The 17,543-nt window shown below is 43.5% G+C and overlaps 1 protein-coding gene across 7 annotated transcripts in view; it reads right to left on the bottom strand.

The window, feature by feature from the left end:
• Positions 1–17,543, bottom strand: part of RIPOR3 (RIPOR family member 3) — a 118,749-nt gene that overhangs the window by 17,368 nt on the left and 83,838 nt on the right. For all 7 annotated transcript variants that reach the window (XM_027850997.1, XM_027851002.1, XM_027851039.1 and 4 more), the window contains 7 exons: positions 17,096–17,245; positions 15,213–15,276; positions 14,323–14,366; positions 12,867–12,992; positions 11,468–11,613; positions 4,038–4,164; positions 2,079–2,693 (listed from right to left, as the gene is read on the bottom strand). In XM_027850997.1, the coding sequence (XP_027706798.1) occupies positions 2,079–2,693; positions 4,038–4,164; positions 11,468–11,613; positions 12,867–12,992; positions 14,323–14,366; positions 15,213–15,276; positions 17,096–17,245 (1,272 nt within the window). The remainder of the gene's footprint in view (positions 1–2,078; positions 2,694–4,037; positions 4,165–11,467; positions 11,614–12,866; positions 12,993–14,322; positions 14,367–15,212; positions 15,277–17,095; positions 17,246–17,543) is intronic.

The raw sequence follows: 17,543 nt of genomic DNA, 5'->3' as shown, positions 1-17,543 counted from the left end.
GAACCTTAACTGGTGAGCAGACTGAGATGAGGGGGGCCAAAATTTCCCTATGCAAAGCTATACAGCAAACAAAACTTACTGACTAGAACTGTGGGAAGCCCTGAAACAAGGCAGGGGGGCTTAATAATCCCTTCCGGGAAGAACTGTACAAATAGGAAAAGCACTTGTCTGCCTAGGATGGATGAATTACAAAGTAACAAATACACAATAATAATGGATTTTTAATAATGCTTTATAAGGCACTTTATTTACAAAGGCCCTGTGAGTCAGTACTGGTATTTATTATCCCTCCTTTACAGATGATGAAACAGAGACTCAGTGAGGTGTCCTGCCCATGGCCACACAGCTAGTAGGTGGCCAGGATTCAAATCCAGGTCTCCTAATTCCAAACTGCCTCAATATCCCACTGCCTCCCAAATCCACACTGAGTGCTGAAGTTCTGCAGCACTAGAATTCTGTATGTGGTTTTTAGAGACAGGCAGCAGGGTAGAGAGGAGAAAGAGCCAGCAACCTAATCGGTCAGACCCATGTTCAAGTCCTGCCGCTAACATGTACTGGCTGTGTGACCCTGGTCAAGTCACTTAACCACCTCTAAGAAGATAAGTTGCAGAGGAAGCCCTTACATCTGGGTATTCCTTTTCCCAATGATATCATGGTTCAGTCCCTATTCCTTACAGTTTACAGAATACTTTCACCAAAGTTCCTTCAAGGAAAGGACTGTCTTTTGCCTCCTTTTGTATCCCTAGTGCTTAACATAGTGCCTGGTTAATGTTTATTGATTGATGCTCATTTAATCCTAATGAGAACCCTATGAGGTAGAGAAGGCAGAAATTATCCTTCCCATTTTTCAGACAATGAAACTGAAGTTATAGATGGAAAAATGACTTGCCCGAGCCAGTAAATGGCAAAGTCAAGGCTAAAAACTAAATCTCCTAATTCCTAGTCTGGAGTTATAAGAGTAGAGGTTAATCTGAGGTCTCAAAGTTACTATAACCTTGAGAGATACTGGAACTTAGGGGAAATGGGCCAGCTAGGTAGTATAGCAGGTAGAGTACCAGGCCTGGAGTTAGGAAGACCTGAGGTCAAATCCGGCCTCAGACACTTACTAGCTCTGTGACCCTGAGCAAGTCACTTAGCCCCTACCTGCCTCAGTTTCCTCATCTGTAAAATGGGGATGATAATAATAGCACCTACTTCATAAAACTGTGAGGAATAAGTGAAATAATTATAAAGCACTATGCAGATGATGAGGATGAGGATGATGATGAAGAAAGTCAGGATAGGAGAAAGGCCTCTAAATGTGGAGTCAGAAGGCCCTGGGTTGAATCCTAAGTGATCTTACATAAGTTCTCCTCTCTGGGCCTCAATTTTCTGGTCTACAAAATGGGGATAACACTACTTGCCTCCCCTCTCTCACAGGGCCCTTAGAAAATCAAAGACTTGCTCTACTTGTCTCTGACCGAAAAGCCTTCCCCTTTCTCTGTGTCCTCATCCTTTAAAGATCAATTCAGGTCCCATTTTCTCAATGAAGCCTTCCCTGATCTTCCTTTCTCCTTAATGGATCGGCTCCCTCAGACCTCACATGGCACTTTTTATTTTCCTGCATGTCTCCAATATATTTTCTTTCCTTTTCAAAAAAATTTTTTTGCTCTTTATTCTCAGTTTCAAATTCCCTCCCTCCCCCTCATCCCTTGCCCATTGAGAAGCCAAGAAACATGCCTCCCCCCCCCCCCCCCCCCCCCCCCCCCCCCCCCCCCCCCCTTGGAACCACAAAAACCCCCCCCCCCCCCCCCCCCCCCGGCCATGTACTTTCTATGTACTACTTATATGCGTTTGTGTCCAATTTCCCAATAGACTATAAGCTTCATAATGACCAGGACTGATTTGACTGAACTCTGTATTCCCTCCCCTACACCGCCCCTCCAGCCATGACCACAATGTTCTATATGCAGAAGGTGTTTAATAAGTGTTTGCTATCGAATGTAATGAGATAACGGAAGTGAACATTCTTTGTGTCCCTAAAGCACTATATAAATATAAGTTGCCTTTATTATTACTGGCAAGAAGACAAGTTATACCTTTAATCGATCCCTGAAGCAGAGAACCTGGTATTCTAGTTCCCGAAGTTGTGTCTGCCTCGGATTCATCAACTTAAGTAAATCTAAAACCTCCTGCAGGGGTTTCTCCACAGACTGGCTCGTGCCCTCCGTTGATTCCTCGGACTTCACTTTTCCCAGTTTCCCCAGGTTTTGCTGGCTGTCAAACATCACACCCTCCCGGAGCAATGAGCCGTGCAGCAGGTTGGGGCCGAGCAGCTCCATTTGGTCATTGGCTCCAAAGTTCAGCTGGCTAGGTCGCAGCACATGCCAGTCCCCAGCCCTTTGAGATGTCTTTGGGGAGACCCCATCTGAGCGCGGAGCTGAGGGTTCCTGTTGCTCCTCTTCTATGGAAACATCGGGACAAGGAACGAAGAGTGGGAACCCCGCATCTGAGGTAGAAGCCGAGGTCCCCGTCTCCGTCTCTCTGGGGTCATCTGAGCTAAAAGAATCCACCTCTGTCATCTCGGGCTGCTCAGTGCTCTTCCCCCGAATATGCATACCCAAGTCACTATCGGACAGGTAGCTCAACAACGAGTGAGGGGGGGTGCTATTTCTCTGGCCCTCTGGCCCTTGTTGCGGCTGCTGGAAAAGAGACTGGGAGAGGGTGAATACAGGCTTCAGTAGCTACAGAAATGCTTCCTTGCACATCATTACCTGTTAATCCCAACACCATAAACACATAAAGATGGATATCCTATATACCTCCTTTCATTACAACTAATCTCTGAAGGGGTGACATTATGACAATCCCAAGGTGTGTTAATGGCTTCTAATTGATAAAACAGAACAAAACAACCAAAATATTCTGTCCTTTATGCTTATAAAGCTTATATGCTTTTCGTATTTACATCAAAGATCTGCGATTACATCAGAGTAGGTATTTCCTCTACAGATCAAGACCCTCTTTGACTTTGGAGACTATATAATTTCCAAGATTTCTGTCAGCTGACAAATTCATCACTCTACAACCACCCTGGTGATGAGTGAGCCTCTCTGGGCTTTGGACAAAACATAAAGTCCCTCCCCAGGCTAACATTTGAGCCTTTACTGCTTGATGGGACTTGCCAGAGTTTGCATTCCTCTGATATAGTCTTTAGAGCACAAGATTCTAAGATGAGCTGTTGGGTGAAGGGGAGTTTACTATGGGTGATCCATATGTTACCTCTCTACTAACCAGAATATCTGATTAACCAGAATATTCTATATTGTGCCTCTTTGTTCATAGTAGATACTTCATAAATGTTTGTTGAATTAAGTAAATTGTATTAAGTATTTCATTCTTAATATTTTATCTATAAATGCATAATAAAATAAAAATATTTAAAATATTTAATATTTACTACTTTAATAATTCAATAAATTGAATTAAGTAAAGTAAATTCAGTAAACTCTCAACTCTCCCAGGTAACAATTTATTCCAAGTTATGTAGCTTGCAATTCATTTTCCAGGCTGCCATCCCAGGAGAAGGTATATATAGAAAAAAACACCCTACTCAACTAACATCTCCCGTTCCCTGAATCAGGAGGCTAGTAGAAATTCCCAAAAAGTTATTTTATGTTTTTGTCTCCATAGTTTGTATTCTAAATTGAATAGAAGGTACCTTGTCAAAGGATCTTTTCAGCTATAAATATATTATTCTATGATAAGTCTGTCTTCTTTTTTCCATGTGATGAAAATAAAGAGAACTATCAAGGTGGAAAAGAGCAGTAAGAACTGTCTTAGTCTAAAAACGGGGTAAGGAAATACTAGGCTAGCAACATACCGAACTCTCACCTTTTCTATCCTCTGGGCTGGGATGGCCACAGCTTCCTCACAGTTAGTAGGATTAGGACTGGATTAAACTGCTATACTCACCTACCTGTAACAGGGAAGGTATCCCTAAAGGTACTGTGCTAAATTGGGGGGAGGGGAGCAGAGAAATGGTCTCAAATACTCACAAGATAATACTTTTCCCTGAAGCTGGGGGTATTCGGAGGTGTCCAGTTATACAAGGAGCCTTTTCTGCTGCCCACAGAAAACTTGCTGATTCCAGAGGACACCAAGAAGCTCTCTGTGTCAAATGGGCTGGGAAGGCAGAAGAGAGAGGTCTGGGTGTTAGCCAAGCCTCAGGGACATCTTCCTTTGCAAAAAATGAAATGAAATAAAATAAAGATATTACTGGAATTTTAATGTTTCATAGAAAACCTCAACAGGCCCTTTTGTGCTTGTTTACCTGTACCTGTGCTATCCTGGGGCCTTGCTCTAACACAGCAGCCTCGAGGCCACATGTGCTCTTCTAGGTCCTTGGGTGCCGCCTTTTGACTGAGTCAAAGCTCTACTGTACAAATCCTTTTATTAAGGGAATTTGTTCTTGAAGTTTGGATTAGTCAAAGGGCAGCACTTGAGGACCTAGAGGGCCACACATGGCCTCAAGGCCACAAGTTCCTTACCCCTGCTCTAACACCATGTTGGAGTACTGGTCTACCTTAGAAGTGTGATTACCAGATAATTAGGTCTTTGGAGGGGCAGTGGATAGAGTGCCAGGTATAGAATAAGATATAAATGTGGGAATTTGTTTCTGCTCTACTATATATACTTATTGGGTGTGGGTTTTTTTTCTTTTTTCAATAGTGATGAGGGTATGGGAGAGAAAATCTATTTTTAAAAATTTATTAAAAATAAAGTTTAATTATTTTTAAAAAGAAAGAAAAGCTGCTCTTTTGTGATAACAAAATCATTACCAAACATAAACATAACCCATCACCTGAGGAATAGCTAAATAAATTATGGCACATGAAGTTAAAGGAATATTATGCTACTGTAAGAAACAATCAATATAGAAAAACATGAGAATACTTATACAAACTTATATGAAGTGAAGAAAAGCCAAGAAAATGAAACATACAATGACTATAACAATGAAAACAGGTCATTTGCCTTCTCAAGGAGGAGAGAAGGGTAGGAAGGAGGTAGAAAATTTGAAACACAAATTTTTTTTAAATGACTTATTAAAAATGTTTACACATAATTGGGAAATATTTAACAAAATAAATGAAAGTATATTTTTTAAAACAACGAAAATAGAAAGAACCACCACAAGCAATTGAAAATGCATGTTGCACAATTACAAAAACCAAGTTTGGCCCAAAGACAAGACATAAGAAAACATTTCCCTTCTCTCCTTTGCAGAGGTGGGGGAGGGGGTCATGCCAGAAGTATGGAATGTTATATATAGTCAGATTTTTTTTGGATGTATTCATTGGTTGTTTTTTTTAAACCATGTAATAATATAATTCTTCATTATATGGAATGGCTCTCCGGAAAGGTGGAAAGGGAAAGGGAGGAAATATAGGTGATATAAAAACAAAATCTATCAGTAAAATTTTTTTTAAAGAAAAATGTGAAGCTGCTACATCCATGCAAACAAAAAATGCCAGGCAACAGAAGCTGGTGGCTCCATGAACAAACTTCTATACTCAGATCCTTCTATTTCACAGTAAACCCCCATTGCCCCATGCCAGCCAAGCTCAGGTCAGTTAAGTACCAGGTCTTGATTGGAAGATGAAAATTTGTTGAGCCATGAGGCCAAGGCCACATATAGACAGGAGCCTGAAAAATCTGGACATGATGGGGCAGCTAGGTGGCACAGTAGATAGAGCACTGGCCCTATAGTCAGAAGGACCCGAGTTCAAATCCAGTTGCACATACTTACTAGCTGTGTGACCCTAGGCAAGTCACTTAACCCCAATTGTTTCTCCCCCCAAAAATAATAATCTGGACGTGAGGAAGAGTTTAACCCTCCACAATGGGACCTGAGAAGAGGAAAAAACTAAACAACCATCTTCCAACTGACCTGGAATGGGGAAAACCATTTAGCTTGAACAAATATATCATAGTTGGATGGAGGTAACCCTTGGTGCAAGAGCTGAGGGTACTAGCGAAAAAGAGGGGAAACAGGAGACGAGGGAGCAACCAGCCAGCTTTGTCACTTCCTTCTCTAGACCTCTCTTCTGTAAAATCAGGGGGTGAAATTAGATCAAGGTTCTTAACCTGGGATCCCTGGATAGATTCTGGTGGGGAAGTGGGGGAAAAACCTTGAACTTAAATGGGAAAAAAAAAAAAAGAAATTATATCTTTATTTTCACTAACCTTTGGTTTCCTTTTTAATACTACGTATTTTATTTTGTGCATTTAAGAACTTTATTCTTAGGAGTCCTTAGGCTTCCCTAGAATGTCAGTGGTGATTCTGTCAAAGAATGATACCCCAAAAAGGTTAAGAGATATGATCATCTCCCTGAGCCTCAGTTTCTCAACCTCTGATTTCCCTGGTTTCCTTTAAGATTTAGCTAAGGGTTCCTGATACCTGGGCACTAATCACGCTCTAGTTTGAACCACATGGCTAGCTCTTTAACCTTTCCAGGTATTTCTCTCAGTGCCTCAAAGGTCCAGCTCTGGTCCAGGCAGACCACCCCCAACTAGCATCAATCCTGGCCCCTCACCTCGATGTCTGTTTGAAAGCCCCTTCCTCTATTCTTTTAAAGGCATCGTTGCTTTTGGGGACCCCTGTACTCCTACTCTGGGGAGTCAGCTCTACAGACCCAGATTTGTACTGAATAACCCTGGGCACATCACTTAACCCTACTTGCCTCAGTTCCTCATCTATAAAATAAGATGGAGAAGAAAATGGCAAACCACTCCAGCATCTTTGCCCCCAATAAAAACAAAATGAATTTGGGTCATAAAGAGTCAGACATGATTGAAAAATGACTAACTTTTTCTCAATGAATATTTATTTTCTTTCTCTCTCATTCTTCCTAATTAAGAAGAAAAAAAGAAAAACAAAACTCTTGTAACAAATATGCAGAGTATGGGGCAGCTAGGTGGCACAGTGGATAGAGCTCCAGACTTGCAGTCAGGAGGACCTGAGTTCAAATCCAACCTCAGACACTTGACACTTGACTAGCTGTGTGACCCTGGGCAAGTCACTTAACCCCAATTGCTTCATCAAAGAAAAAGCAAAAAAAAAAAAAAATTATTTGCCCAAATGGTAGATGTCATTTCAAGAACTCCTGATATGGAAACTCCCTCCACTAATGCAGATCTTCAGTCAGTCTTTAACTTAAAGTCCTGGAGAGCTGCCTGGGGCACTTGCTGGGATGCAGGCAATATATGTCAGAGGTAGGGCTTGAACCCAGGTATTCCTAACTCCAAGGCCAGCCCTCTACCTACTGTGCTGCCTCGTCTTTCTTCTTTGAGCTTACCAGCTGAAAATCTACACAAAACAGTCAGCTTTCAGAAAGAAAGATATAGACATACAGATATGTAGATATATACATACATCCATGTATCTATAAATAGTCAATCCTCAACATTCATGCGATTAACTTTTGCGACTTCAAGCATTCACATGATTTTATTAGTAACTTCATGTTCACTTTGCAAGCATACACACATTCTCAGCTATGCACAGAAGAGAAAAAAAAATGAGGTGCCATGTGGTAGTTTGTAACAGCAAAAGGAGGAAAGTCTTTGTAAAAGTATTCGTGATCTGCTCCAGAAAGTGCTAAAGTAACTTCTCATGCATGCATGATGAAAAAATTGGAAAAAAATGGAAAAACAGCTAAGTTTGTGGGTGAACAGCTGGGGGTCAGCAGCCTAGTGAGCATCCCACCTCCCTTGCAGGTGGAGCTGGGTTGCAGAGGGTGCCTGCAGGTATCCTGCTAGTGGAGAGCCCCGCTGGGCTGACTGGTTCTTCCCGTGGGCTGACTGGTTCTTCCCACAGGCTGCCCCTGTCCCTCCCCTGCAGTTTATGGTTATTTCTTGGCTAGAGTGTTAGGAAAAGTACATATCATCAGAATTAATATTTTGTTATAATGAGTTACACGCAGAAAAGTATGTCTTTCGGCAATCTCTAGCAAATGATTACAGTTTTTGGGGGTTGCAGGAACCTAAGCCCCTATTTCCTATTGACTCAATGTATAAACATTCTCATTTTTTTACCTTCATACTGTTGTCTAATAATTTTACCCCTGAAAAAGTTAAGGACTGACTATATATATATATATATATTTACACACACACACGTACATATACACACAAATATACACACAACTATATATTTCAGAGGTGATTTGTTCCAATAGTAGATATAACATATACTTTTACTATCCTGCTATTTTATATTGCCACCTTCCCCACACATAGCATATATGTGCATGTATGATTAGAGTCAGTATATTTCATGTGATGTGAATATATGAAATGCATTGTAATTTATGAAATACTGACTCCAACTGTGTGTCAATTTTCAACTAAGTCCAAAGTTATATTGTTGTTCCCGTTCTGTCACATCCAACTTTTTGTGACCCCATGGACCATAAACCATAGGGTTTTCTTGGCAAAGACCCTGGAGTGGTTTGCCATTTCCTTCTCCAGTGGATTAAGACAGAGGTTAAATCAATTTGCCCGACTAACACAGCTAGTAAATATCTGAGGCTGGATTTCAACTCTGGTCTTCCTGACTCCAGGCCCAGCACTCTATCCCCTGGCCACCTATTCAAATGCAGGCAGGTATTAGGAGAAAAGAGATTCCTCACAGGGGGAGGGGGGGGATGGTTTCCAGCCCTTTTCCTCCTAAAAAGGAATGAATACTGTAAAGAATCAGCTGCTGCACAGGAGAGTAAATGCCAAGTGTGGTCACTCCTGGCCCTCCAAGTATCAGCCCCAGGGTGATGTCTGAGTTCCTGAATCGCCATAGCAGGTACAGCTGCTGTAGCAGGGGACAAGACTAGGGTCACAGCCACACCCAGGAAAGCAGGCCGAGGTCGGGGATGATGCTCCCTTCAAGTCACCCTTCCTGCTGTTGTCCCATGTGAACCGCAAAGCCAGGCCCCAAGGCCCAGGATGCCTCTCGGCTCTTACCCAGCCCAGATGCTTTTGAGATTTTATTAAATCTCTTGACCATAGCAACTGGACCTTGGATCCAATGAATACCCACTTCAGTTAGGACTATGCATTAATCCATGATCTTAGATCTTTTAACTTCTCTCGGCCCCAGTTCCCTCATCTGTGAGATGAAAGGGTCGAACTAAATAATAACTAGCATTTATACAGTATTTTAAGGTTTTCAAAGTGCTTTTCAAATATTTCATTTGATCCTTACAACCACCATGGGAGGGAAATGCTCTCCTCCCCATTTTACAGATGAGGAAACTGAGGTAGACAGATTAAGTGACTTGCCCAGGATCACACAGCTAGCCAGCTTCCGAGACCAGATTTGAGCTCAAGTCTTCCCAAGTTCCTTCCTGAGCACTTAGCCACCTATAACCAAATCATCTCTAAGGCCCCAACCAACTCTAAATTCTAATATTCTCCAACCTTTCTCTTGCCCAGGTCTAGGCCCTTTTCACACTAACTCTTTAAGGTTTACAAAGCACATTAGATGTTATTTGATCCTAACAACCCCTATGAAGTGCTATTACTATCCCCATTTTACAGATGAGGAAACTGAAGCTGAAAGAAGTTAACACTAGAAGGACCAGATACATTGGTCAGCCCAAAAATTTGCTTAGTCCTGTAAGGTATTCTTAAATTCCTATCCTATTAAGAGACTTACCCGTGGCTACCCAGCTAGTAAGTGTTTGAGACAGGATTTGAATTCAGGTCTTTCCAACTCCAGGTCCAACACTCTATCCACTGTACCCCTTAGTACAGGCAAAAGCACAAGCAAAAAGCCTCAAGAAGTATTTGGTCTACCATAAAGAGGAGATATTAGCATAAGATCTTGGGAAGGAGCAGGAAGAGAAAGATGGCTGTGGACCTGCTACTGACTTCACTATGTGACCTTGGGCAAGTAATAACTTTTCTCCACACTTCGGTTTCCCCATCTGCAAAATGAGAGGATTACATTAAAATGATCGCAGACAGCGGGCATCTAGTCCAACCTATTCCCAAATAGGAATCCTTCACACAGCAATCAGAGTGGTCATCTACCTTCTGCCTGAAGAGCTGCAGTGATGGGGAACCACTACCTTCCAAAGCAAACCTGTTTTAGGAGTTTTCTCCTTCCATCCAGCCAAAAACAAACCAACCAACCTGTGAGTTCCACCCGGGGTTCTAGTTCCACTGTAAGCAGGCAGAATACTGGTCCCTCCTTCCTCACACCTGCCCTTCAAATCCCCCATATGGCTCTGGATGAAATATCCCCATACACCAGAGCTTTGTATGGCCTGGCCTCTAGTCTCTTCACTGTCCCGAGTGCCTTTCCCAGGACAAGCTCCAGTTTATCAATGACCCTTCTAAAATGTGGCATCCCAAAAATGAAAAGAACCAAAGGACAATAGGACTGTCCTGGGTGCAGGCGTACTGGACACTGCCTCTCAGTACAACCCACAATCACATCTGTGTTGGCTTCTCTCTCACCCTCGACTCCAACTTTCCCCACATTTATCTAGCTACGCCTCCTCTTCCCAGGACTTCTCCATCTAGCCAGAGGCCTCTAAAACAGAGACTAGAAGTACTAGGGTCTCTTTCCTGCTCTTAGACCCTATAACTATTTCCAGTCTGAGTCACAGCATGAGCTTTCTTCCCCAACCTGTGTTAGTGTCTCTACTTAGGGGGATTGAGCCAGGCCCGGCTAGATACAGGAGGGCTAGCTTCACTTAGGAAAAAAAACCTTCTTTCTCCCCAGAAGAAAAGGGTAGAAAGATTGAGCAGCAAATTAACAAAAAGACACACACACACAAAAAAAGACGTCAGAATGTCTTTTTTGTGTTGTTTTTAAAGTATACTGGGTCAGGTCTAGCCTGACCTTTGCCCTTTCATATAAGGTGTGAATAAGTGGCTAAAACTTTGGGGGCAGGAGGGAAGGAAGAATAAAAGAGATTTTTCATCCTTTCATTCCATCCTTTGTATCCCATTTCTACAAATTCTTGCCCCTGCCCAGAGTGGAACAATCCCACAGTTTTTTGACTGGACCAGAAGAGGTTGGGGCTAGTTGGCCAAGGCTGGAATCCCATGCTCTTCTGCCCAAAGCAAAGCAGGCTAGGGGAGGGAGGGTGTGCCACCCATACACCCATCCCCATCAACAGAGCCATTAGCATCAGAAGGTGTATCTCCCCAGAGTAAATGGCAGATAGTGCTGTTATGTGTGACAGCACCACAGGGGGGAGCCACTAAACGCCATCAGAGCACAGGGCTGAAAGCTTTCAGAATCCTTTTGAGGCTGGTCCCTTGGGGTCCAAGGAAGGCTGCGCAGGAAGACTTTAGTTCAGGGAGTCCGTTCTGTGGACAGACAGAGGCCTTCAGGTTCTTGCTTGGGGGCCATGGAGCCCTTTAAGGACCCTTTTGTGGGGATGACAGGGTACGGGGTAGGAGGAGTCATACTCACTTCCAGGTAACTTCCAGCTGCAGCTTAATGGTCCCCAGTTCTGTGATGTCCACCACGATGGTCTGGGGCCGAGTGGTAAAGAAGTCCTCCAGTTCGCAGGTCACCGTACCAACCAGCAGGGTGGACAGCCCTCGAAGCTCCATGACCTGTAGAAGACATCCACCAGCCCTAGGCCCTTGGCACACTCCCAGAAATGGCTGGGACTGAGCAGCAGATCCAGGACCCACATGTGAGAGAGAAGGAAGGGGGACCTGGAACCAGCACTTGGGGAGCCCACTCCCAGCCACATGCCCACAAACCCAAGAGTCCTTCACTCCTATGTCTTACTCGCTCCACATCTATTAAGCATCTATTTACGTACAAAACATTAGGAGGAGATTCAATATTCAAATACTATTCTTAAAGCATCTATAAGCTAATAAATGGGGGGGAGGGAAATATACTAAATAACTCCAACAAAAGGGAAAATGTAAGAGGTGCAAAGGAGAGATCCAAAGGCAGATAAAAGAGAATTTCAACTTGCTGAAGAAGGAAAGATATCAGGGAAAGCTTCCTGGAGAAGGTGACACCCAACTCAGGCCCTGCAGAAAGGAAAGACTTCCAAAGGAAAACAGGAACAGAGTAGCCCAAGGCACCTAGAACCTACAAAAGCAAATAGTAGGAAATAAGAAAAGTAACATTAGAACTAAATCAGGAGAAGCCTCAAATGCCCAAATTGGGCAATTAATGGAGTTGTAAGGAAAGTGTTTTGCCTAACTTCAAATATTGTGTAAATGTAATTTATTATTAGACCATGTGGAGCCACTGAAGCTTTGTTTTGTTTTTTTTTTTTATTTAAGTTGAAATAACATGACCAGAGCAGTACATAGAGGATTGCTTGTCAGGAAGTCATGAAGGAAAGTAGAGAAGAAAAAGACTGAAGTCAGGAAAAGCAATTTGGAGAAGGTTCTGGAGTCAAACCTTCCCCTTTTACAAATAAGAAAATTGAGACACTGAGAGATTAAGTGATTCACATAGCGTCACAACAGCTAGTAAATATCCAAAGCAGGCATTATAAGAATATAGAAAAGATGACATAAAGGGCCTGCACCAGGGGAGTGGCAGTCGGGTCATGGGGGAAGCGCTGACCATCGGCACCCAAATAGATGTATTAATTCCCTCTCTTTTCAAAGACAGTTCAGACCATGGTCCATGAGAGCTCTAGAAGTCGCTCCTTTGGTTGCTTGTGCCATACTAAAGGCCAAGGGCTCTCCTGACAGACAGGTGTGGGAACCATAGGAAAAAAGAGAAGCAAAGATGCTGGGAAACGGAGGCCTCGCTGTGAATTCATAAGGCAGACAACCAGGTGGCCCACCAGCTCTGGGGGCCCTCCTCCTTTCTCCTTTACAATCATCCTTACCTTGATTTCAAAATGCTCATGGAGCGTGGGGATGAACATCTTCTCTTCCTCATCCCAGGTCTGGCTGTCATCAGTCTCAATCTTGCCTTTAAGCTTCCACCTCTGGCGACCCAGGCGGATGAATACCTGACGGTCAGAGAAGGAGAGAGAGAGAGAGCACGCCAGAGTGAGAGTGAGAGTGTGTGTGAGAGAGAGAGAGAGAGAGAGAGAGAGAGAGCGCCATGTCAGCACTCTTTCTGACTTGTTCTTAGAAGTGGTTAAAGAGCTCCAAGCTAGAAATAACCTCCCAGAACTGATGCAGAATAAAGTGGGCAGAACCAGGAGAACAATTTATACAACATTGTAAATGCAAACAACTTTTAAAGCCTTTAGAATTCTGAGAAATGAAATACCAACCATGAATCTAGAGGACCATTGATGATGTATGCTCCCCAGCTTCTGACATAGAGGCCATGGACTCAAGGAGCAGAATGAGATGTACATTTTCATATGTGGCCAATAGGCAAATTTGTTTTGCTTGACTCTGCATATTCGGTGTTTTTTTGTCTTGTTTTGTTTTTGCTAGGCAATGGGGTTAAGTGACTTGCCCAGGGTCACATAGCCAGTAAGTATCAAGTGTCTGAGGCTTAATTTGAACTCAGGTCCTCCTGACTCCAAGGCCAGTGCTCTATCCACTGCACCATTTAGCTGCCCCATACTCTGCATATTTGTTACAAGAGTTTTGTTTTTCTTTTTTTCTTCTTAATTAGGAAGAATGAGAGAGAAAGAAAATAAATATTTATTCATTGAGAAAAAAAATTGTAATGACTGCCCAGGAGAGGTGGGAATCTAGTATGATGAAAAGTTCCAGGTGCCGCTTCTTAGGAATGACATGGGAGGGACAAAAACCCTGGGCACAACCAAGACTAGAAAAAAAGGAGACTTGGGAGGAACATAACCATCCTCAAGTACTCGAAGGGCAGGCACGTGGAAGAATTCTGTGTTGCCCCAGAAGGCAGAACTGGAAATGATGAGTAGAAGCTGCAGAGGCAGAGTTCAGACGGATGAGGAGAAGCTAACAATTCAAATGATCCCAAAGCAGGATCAGCTGCTTCAGGAGGCTGTCAGTTCCTCATTGCTGAAAGTCTTTACATGCTGGTTGGATGACCAGCTATTGAGAGCATCATTAAGGGAATTCCTGCTCAGGTGTGAGTTGGGCTAGATCGCCTCTGAGGTCCCTTTCACCTCTGAGATCCTATGACTCCCACCAGTGTCTGCTGAAGCCTAACAATAAGCTTTGGAGCTAGGGTTGGTCATTCCCCCTTCTTGCAACAAGCTGCTCTCTTAAAGACTCAGCATCTGGACAAAATGAACAACTAGGAAAACATCCACATGGTCAAATGACTCCTTAAGTGGAGGAGAATCGTCTGCATTAGTCACCTAAGCAAACAGGTTACTTACTTTGTCCTCTACCTACCTCATATTGGTCTCCTGGACATAGTCGTGCATACCCCACCAGCCCTGGAAGACAAATATTGAAGTATTAACCCCCTTCCTCAAGTGGGTGTTCTCCCATCATTCCTTCTAGCCTCTAACTAGCAATAAGACCTTAGGTAAGTCACCCCTCTTTGGAACTCAGTTCCTTCATCTAGAAAAGGTCCCTGGGAGCTGGGGGGAGGGGGGGGGCCCCCGGTAACGGACAGACTGAGAAATGGCCAGCAAAACAGTCCCAGGCACCAGAGGAATAGCCAATTTTAAGAACTTGCCTAACATACTATTATAAACAAGGACAAACCAAAAACAGCTCATGTTTTTCAACCCAGGCTTATGGAGTAGAGTGGAAGGTCAACCAGGTCAGCCCAGAGATGCAACCCGTAGGACTCCCAGAGAGAATCATAGTCAAAGAAGAAAACAGACAGCCTCTTCTCCCAATTAGCCCAGGCAAAGCTTCCAAAGACACCAAAACAAAACTAGATGGTAAAGATAGGAAGTCCAAGAGGGAAGGAAATGAGCAACTTGCTGAAAGGTCCCCAGGTAAGTCAATTGCAGTCTGGTATGAACTCTCCACTATGCTGGCTCCTTTGTGGAGCCTGGAACCCAGGCACTCATCCACCTGGAGTAGATGGTGTTATGGTAGGCAAACTCCCACCAAGGCATACTAATGGAATCCCCAGGACAGAACTTTTGGGTGGTTTCTAGGCACTCAGGCCATTGTAGTTTCCTCCCATCCCAGAAGTTTCCCCTCCTGGTCACCCAACTACCCCATGTCAAGTCTGACTCAGTATAGCCAATTAAGAATATCTAATGGTGGGGTAGGGAGTGTAAACTTCTGCTTTAAGCCTATCCTGAAGAACAGTATTTAATTACCTTTCATCTTGATGTGAAATTCCCCCAGGTGCACTTCCAGGGCCCCTTCAATCAAGCACATGTCCTGCAAAGCCCCACAAGGCACCAGGTCATTAGGCTGCCCATCTCTGTTCCTTTACCATCACTATCACCATCACCACCTCGAGGCTCAGAAATAGCACACGTCCACCCCCATCCCACCCGGGAAATGATTGGAGATTCCTAGGACATTATCACACTAGAAATATTACAGGCATCCACCACTGCCTCCACTCTCCTGCTTAAGTCCAGGACCATGAGAACACTAGAAGGGCTGAATTCTAAGAAGTGAAATGAAATTTTTTTTCTTTCTTAAAAAAAAAAAATGTCTTCTCCATTTGCTCACAGGCATGCCCAGATGTAGCAAGTTATGTGGAGAAAAGTACCCCAAGGCACCATAAGAACACTGAAGGAAAAGAAGAGAAGGGAATAAGCATTTATAGAGTACCTACACCTTGTCAGGCACTGGGCTAAGTACTTTACAACTATCATGTCATTCAGTGCTCCCAACAATCCTGCTAGGTAGATGCGATCGCTATTTTTATCTTTATAGTTGAGGAAACTCATCCAAAGGTCAAGTTACTTGCCCAGAGTCACACAGCTAGTAAATGCCTAAGGCTGGATTTGAACTTGGATCTTCCTGATTCCAGGTCCAGTGTTCTATCCATTGTGCCACTAGTTGCCTTTGAGAGTTGAGTCAGTACAAATTAAACATGAAAGAAGTTTCTACACAAAGGACCTCCTGGACTACTTGCCTGGACTAAATGCTCCAAACACACCTAGTATTCTCCTATCCCCTATACCTTGGCTTCTATGATTCCCTATGCCTAGAATACCCTACACTTCCTTACCTCCCTATCTTACCCACTGCTATCCTTCCTGTCCTTCAACACCTAGCTCAGATGCCACCTCCTCCATGATGCCTTCTCTGATTGCCCAACTGGGAGTAGCCTCGGTCTTACTGTTCCTACTAGAACTAATGAGAAGAAAGGGAAAAAGATATAATATATAAACACCATTACATATGGCAAGGTAGAACTTGAGGGAGACAGAAAGTACCAGGAGTGATGAAATACTATTGTGCTATAAGGAATGATGAGCAGGATGGTTTCGGGAAAACCTGGGAAGACTTACATGAACTGATACAAAGTGAAGTGAGCAGAACCAAGAGAACATTGTACCCATTAATAGCAATATCGTAAGGATGATTAACTGTGAAAGACTCAACTACTCTGATCAAGACAATTCCAAAAGACTCATGAATGATGAAAAATGCTATCTGCCTCTAGAGAGAGAACTCATGAACCCCTGAATGTAAAATAAAGCCTATTTTTTAAACCTTCTTTTTCTTTTTGCTTGTGTTTTCTTTTGCAAGGAAAGAAGGAAAGAAAAAATAAGTTCTATGAAAATTTGGGAGAAGAGATTATTTTGATAACCAAAGATTGGGGGCACATGAACAGCAAAAAAAAAAAAAGATATCCCCTCACCTTCAACCTCCCCCATGCCTACCATATGGCACTTAATATTTGTTGAATGACTCAGTAGATTTTCCCCACGAACTGGTGCAAACTGTTCAAGACCTGGTTCTAGAGCCATAAATGTAGCCCATGTAAAAGAATTTAAGTCAGGGAATTAGTGTGTGGTAAATTTGGTGGTTGGGGGGTGCAGTTTCACTTGACACTGTAAGGACATATGAGCTCAAATCAGTTCATTTCACTGAAACAACAACTCCGTGGGCAGTTTGTCTCTCAGCTTCCGGATTTCCATTTTTCTGGACACTACGGGTCGATCCCTTTTTATTGTAAGCTTGGAGAGGGGCCTCCTGAAAAGAGCAGACTTCATCCCTCTCTCCCTCCATCCCCTACCTCAGTGCACTCCTGGAGATTTCGGTACAGCTCCACCAAGCTCTCCCGGGAAGCCTTTGTCAAGGGAGACAGAGCGAAAGCCTGCTGCATGTTGGAGGCACCATCTCGTAGCCGGCACTGGATACAGTAACCTTCATAGAGCTCCTCCACCTAGGAGGATGAACAGAGATATACAGGATTCCCCCTCCCCCTTCCCCAAGTTTCTTGTCTTTGAGAGTCTAGATCAGAAGCTGGGAACAGGCGTCTTTGCCATCAGCACAGAGAGAGGTTGGTGTCCAGGAAATGATATGTAACTGCCTGTGTGAAGAGTGCTTAGTACAGGAGTCAAGACACCTGGGCTCCACTGACCAGTTCTGGGACCGGGAGAGAGTCATGGATTTAATACGTGGGAGAGGGAAGGGGGAAGGAAGGGGGAAGGAAGGGGGAAGGAAGGGGGAAGGAAGGGGGA

This window comes from Vombatus ursinus, unplaced genomic scaffold (genome assembly GCF_900497805.2).
Source record: "Vombatus ursinus unplaced genomic scaffold, bare-nosed wombat genome assembly UNPS02000580.1, whole genome shotgun sequence".
NCBI classification, from domain to species: Eukaryota; Metazoa; Chordata; class Mammalia; order Diprotodontia; family Vombatidae; genus Vombatus; species Vombatus ursinus.
This window is presented reverse-complemented; position numbering and strand designations above follow the sequence as displayed.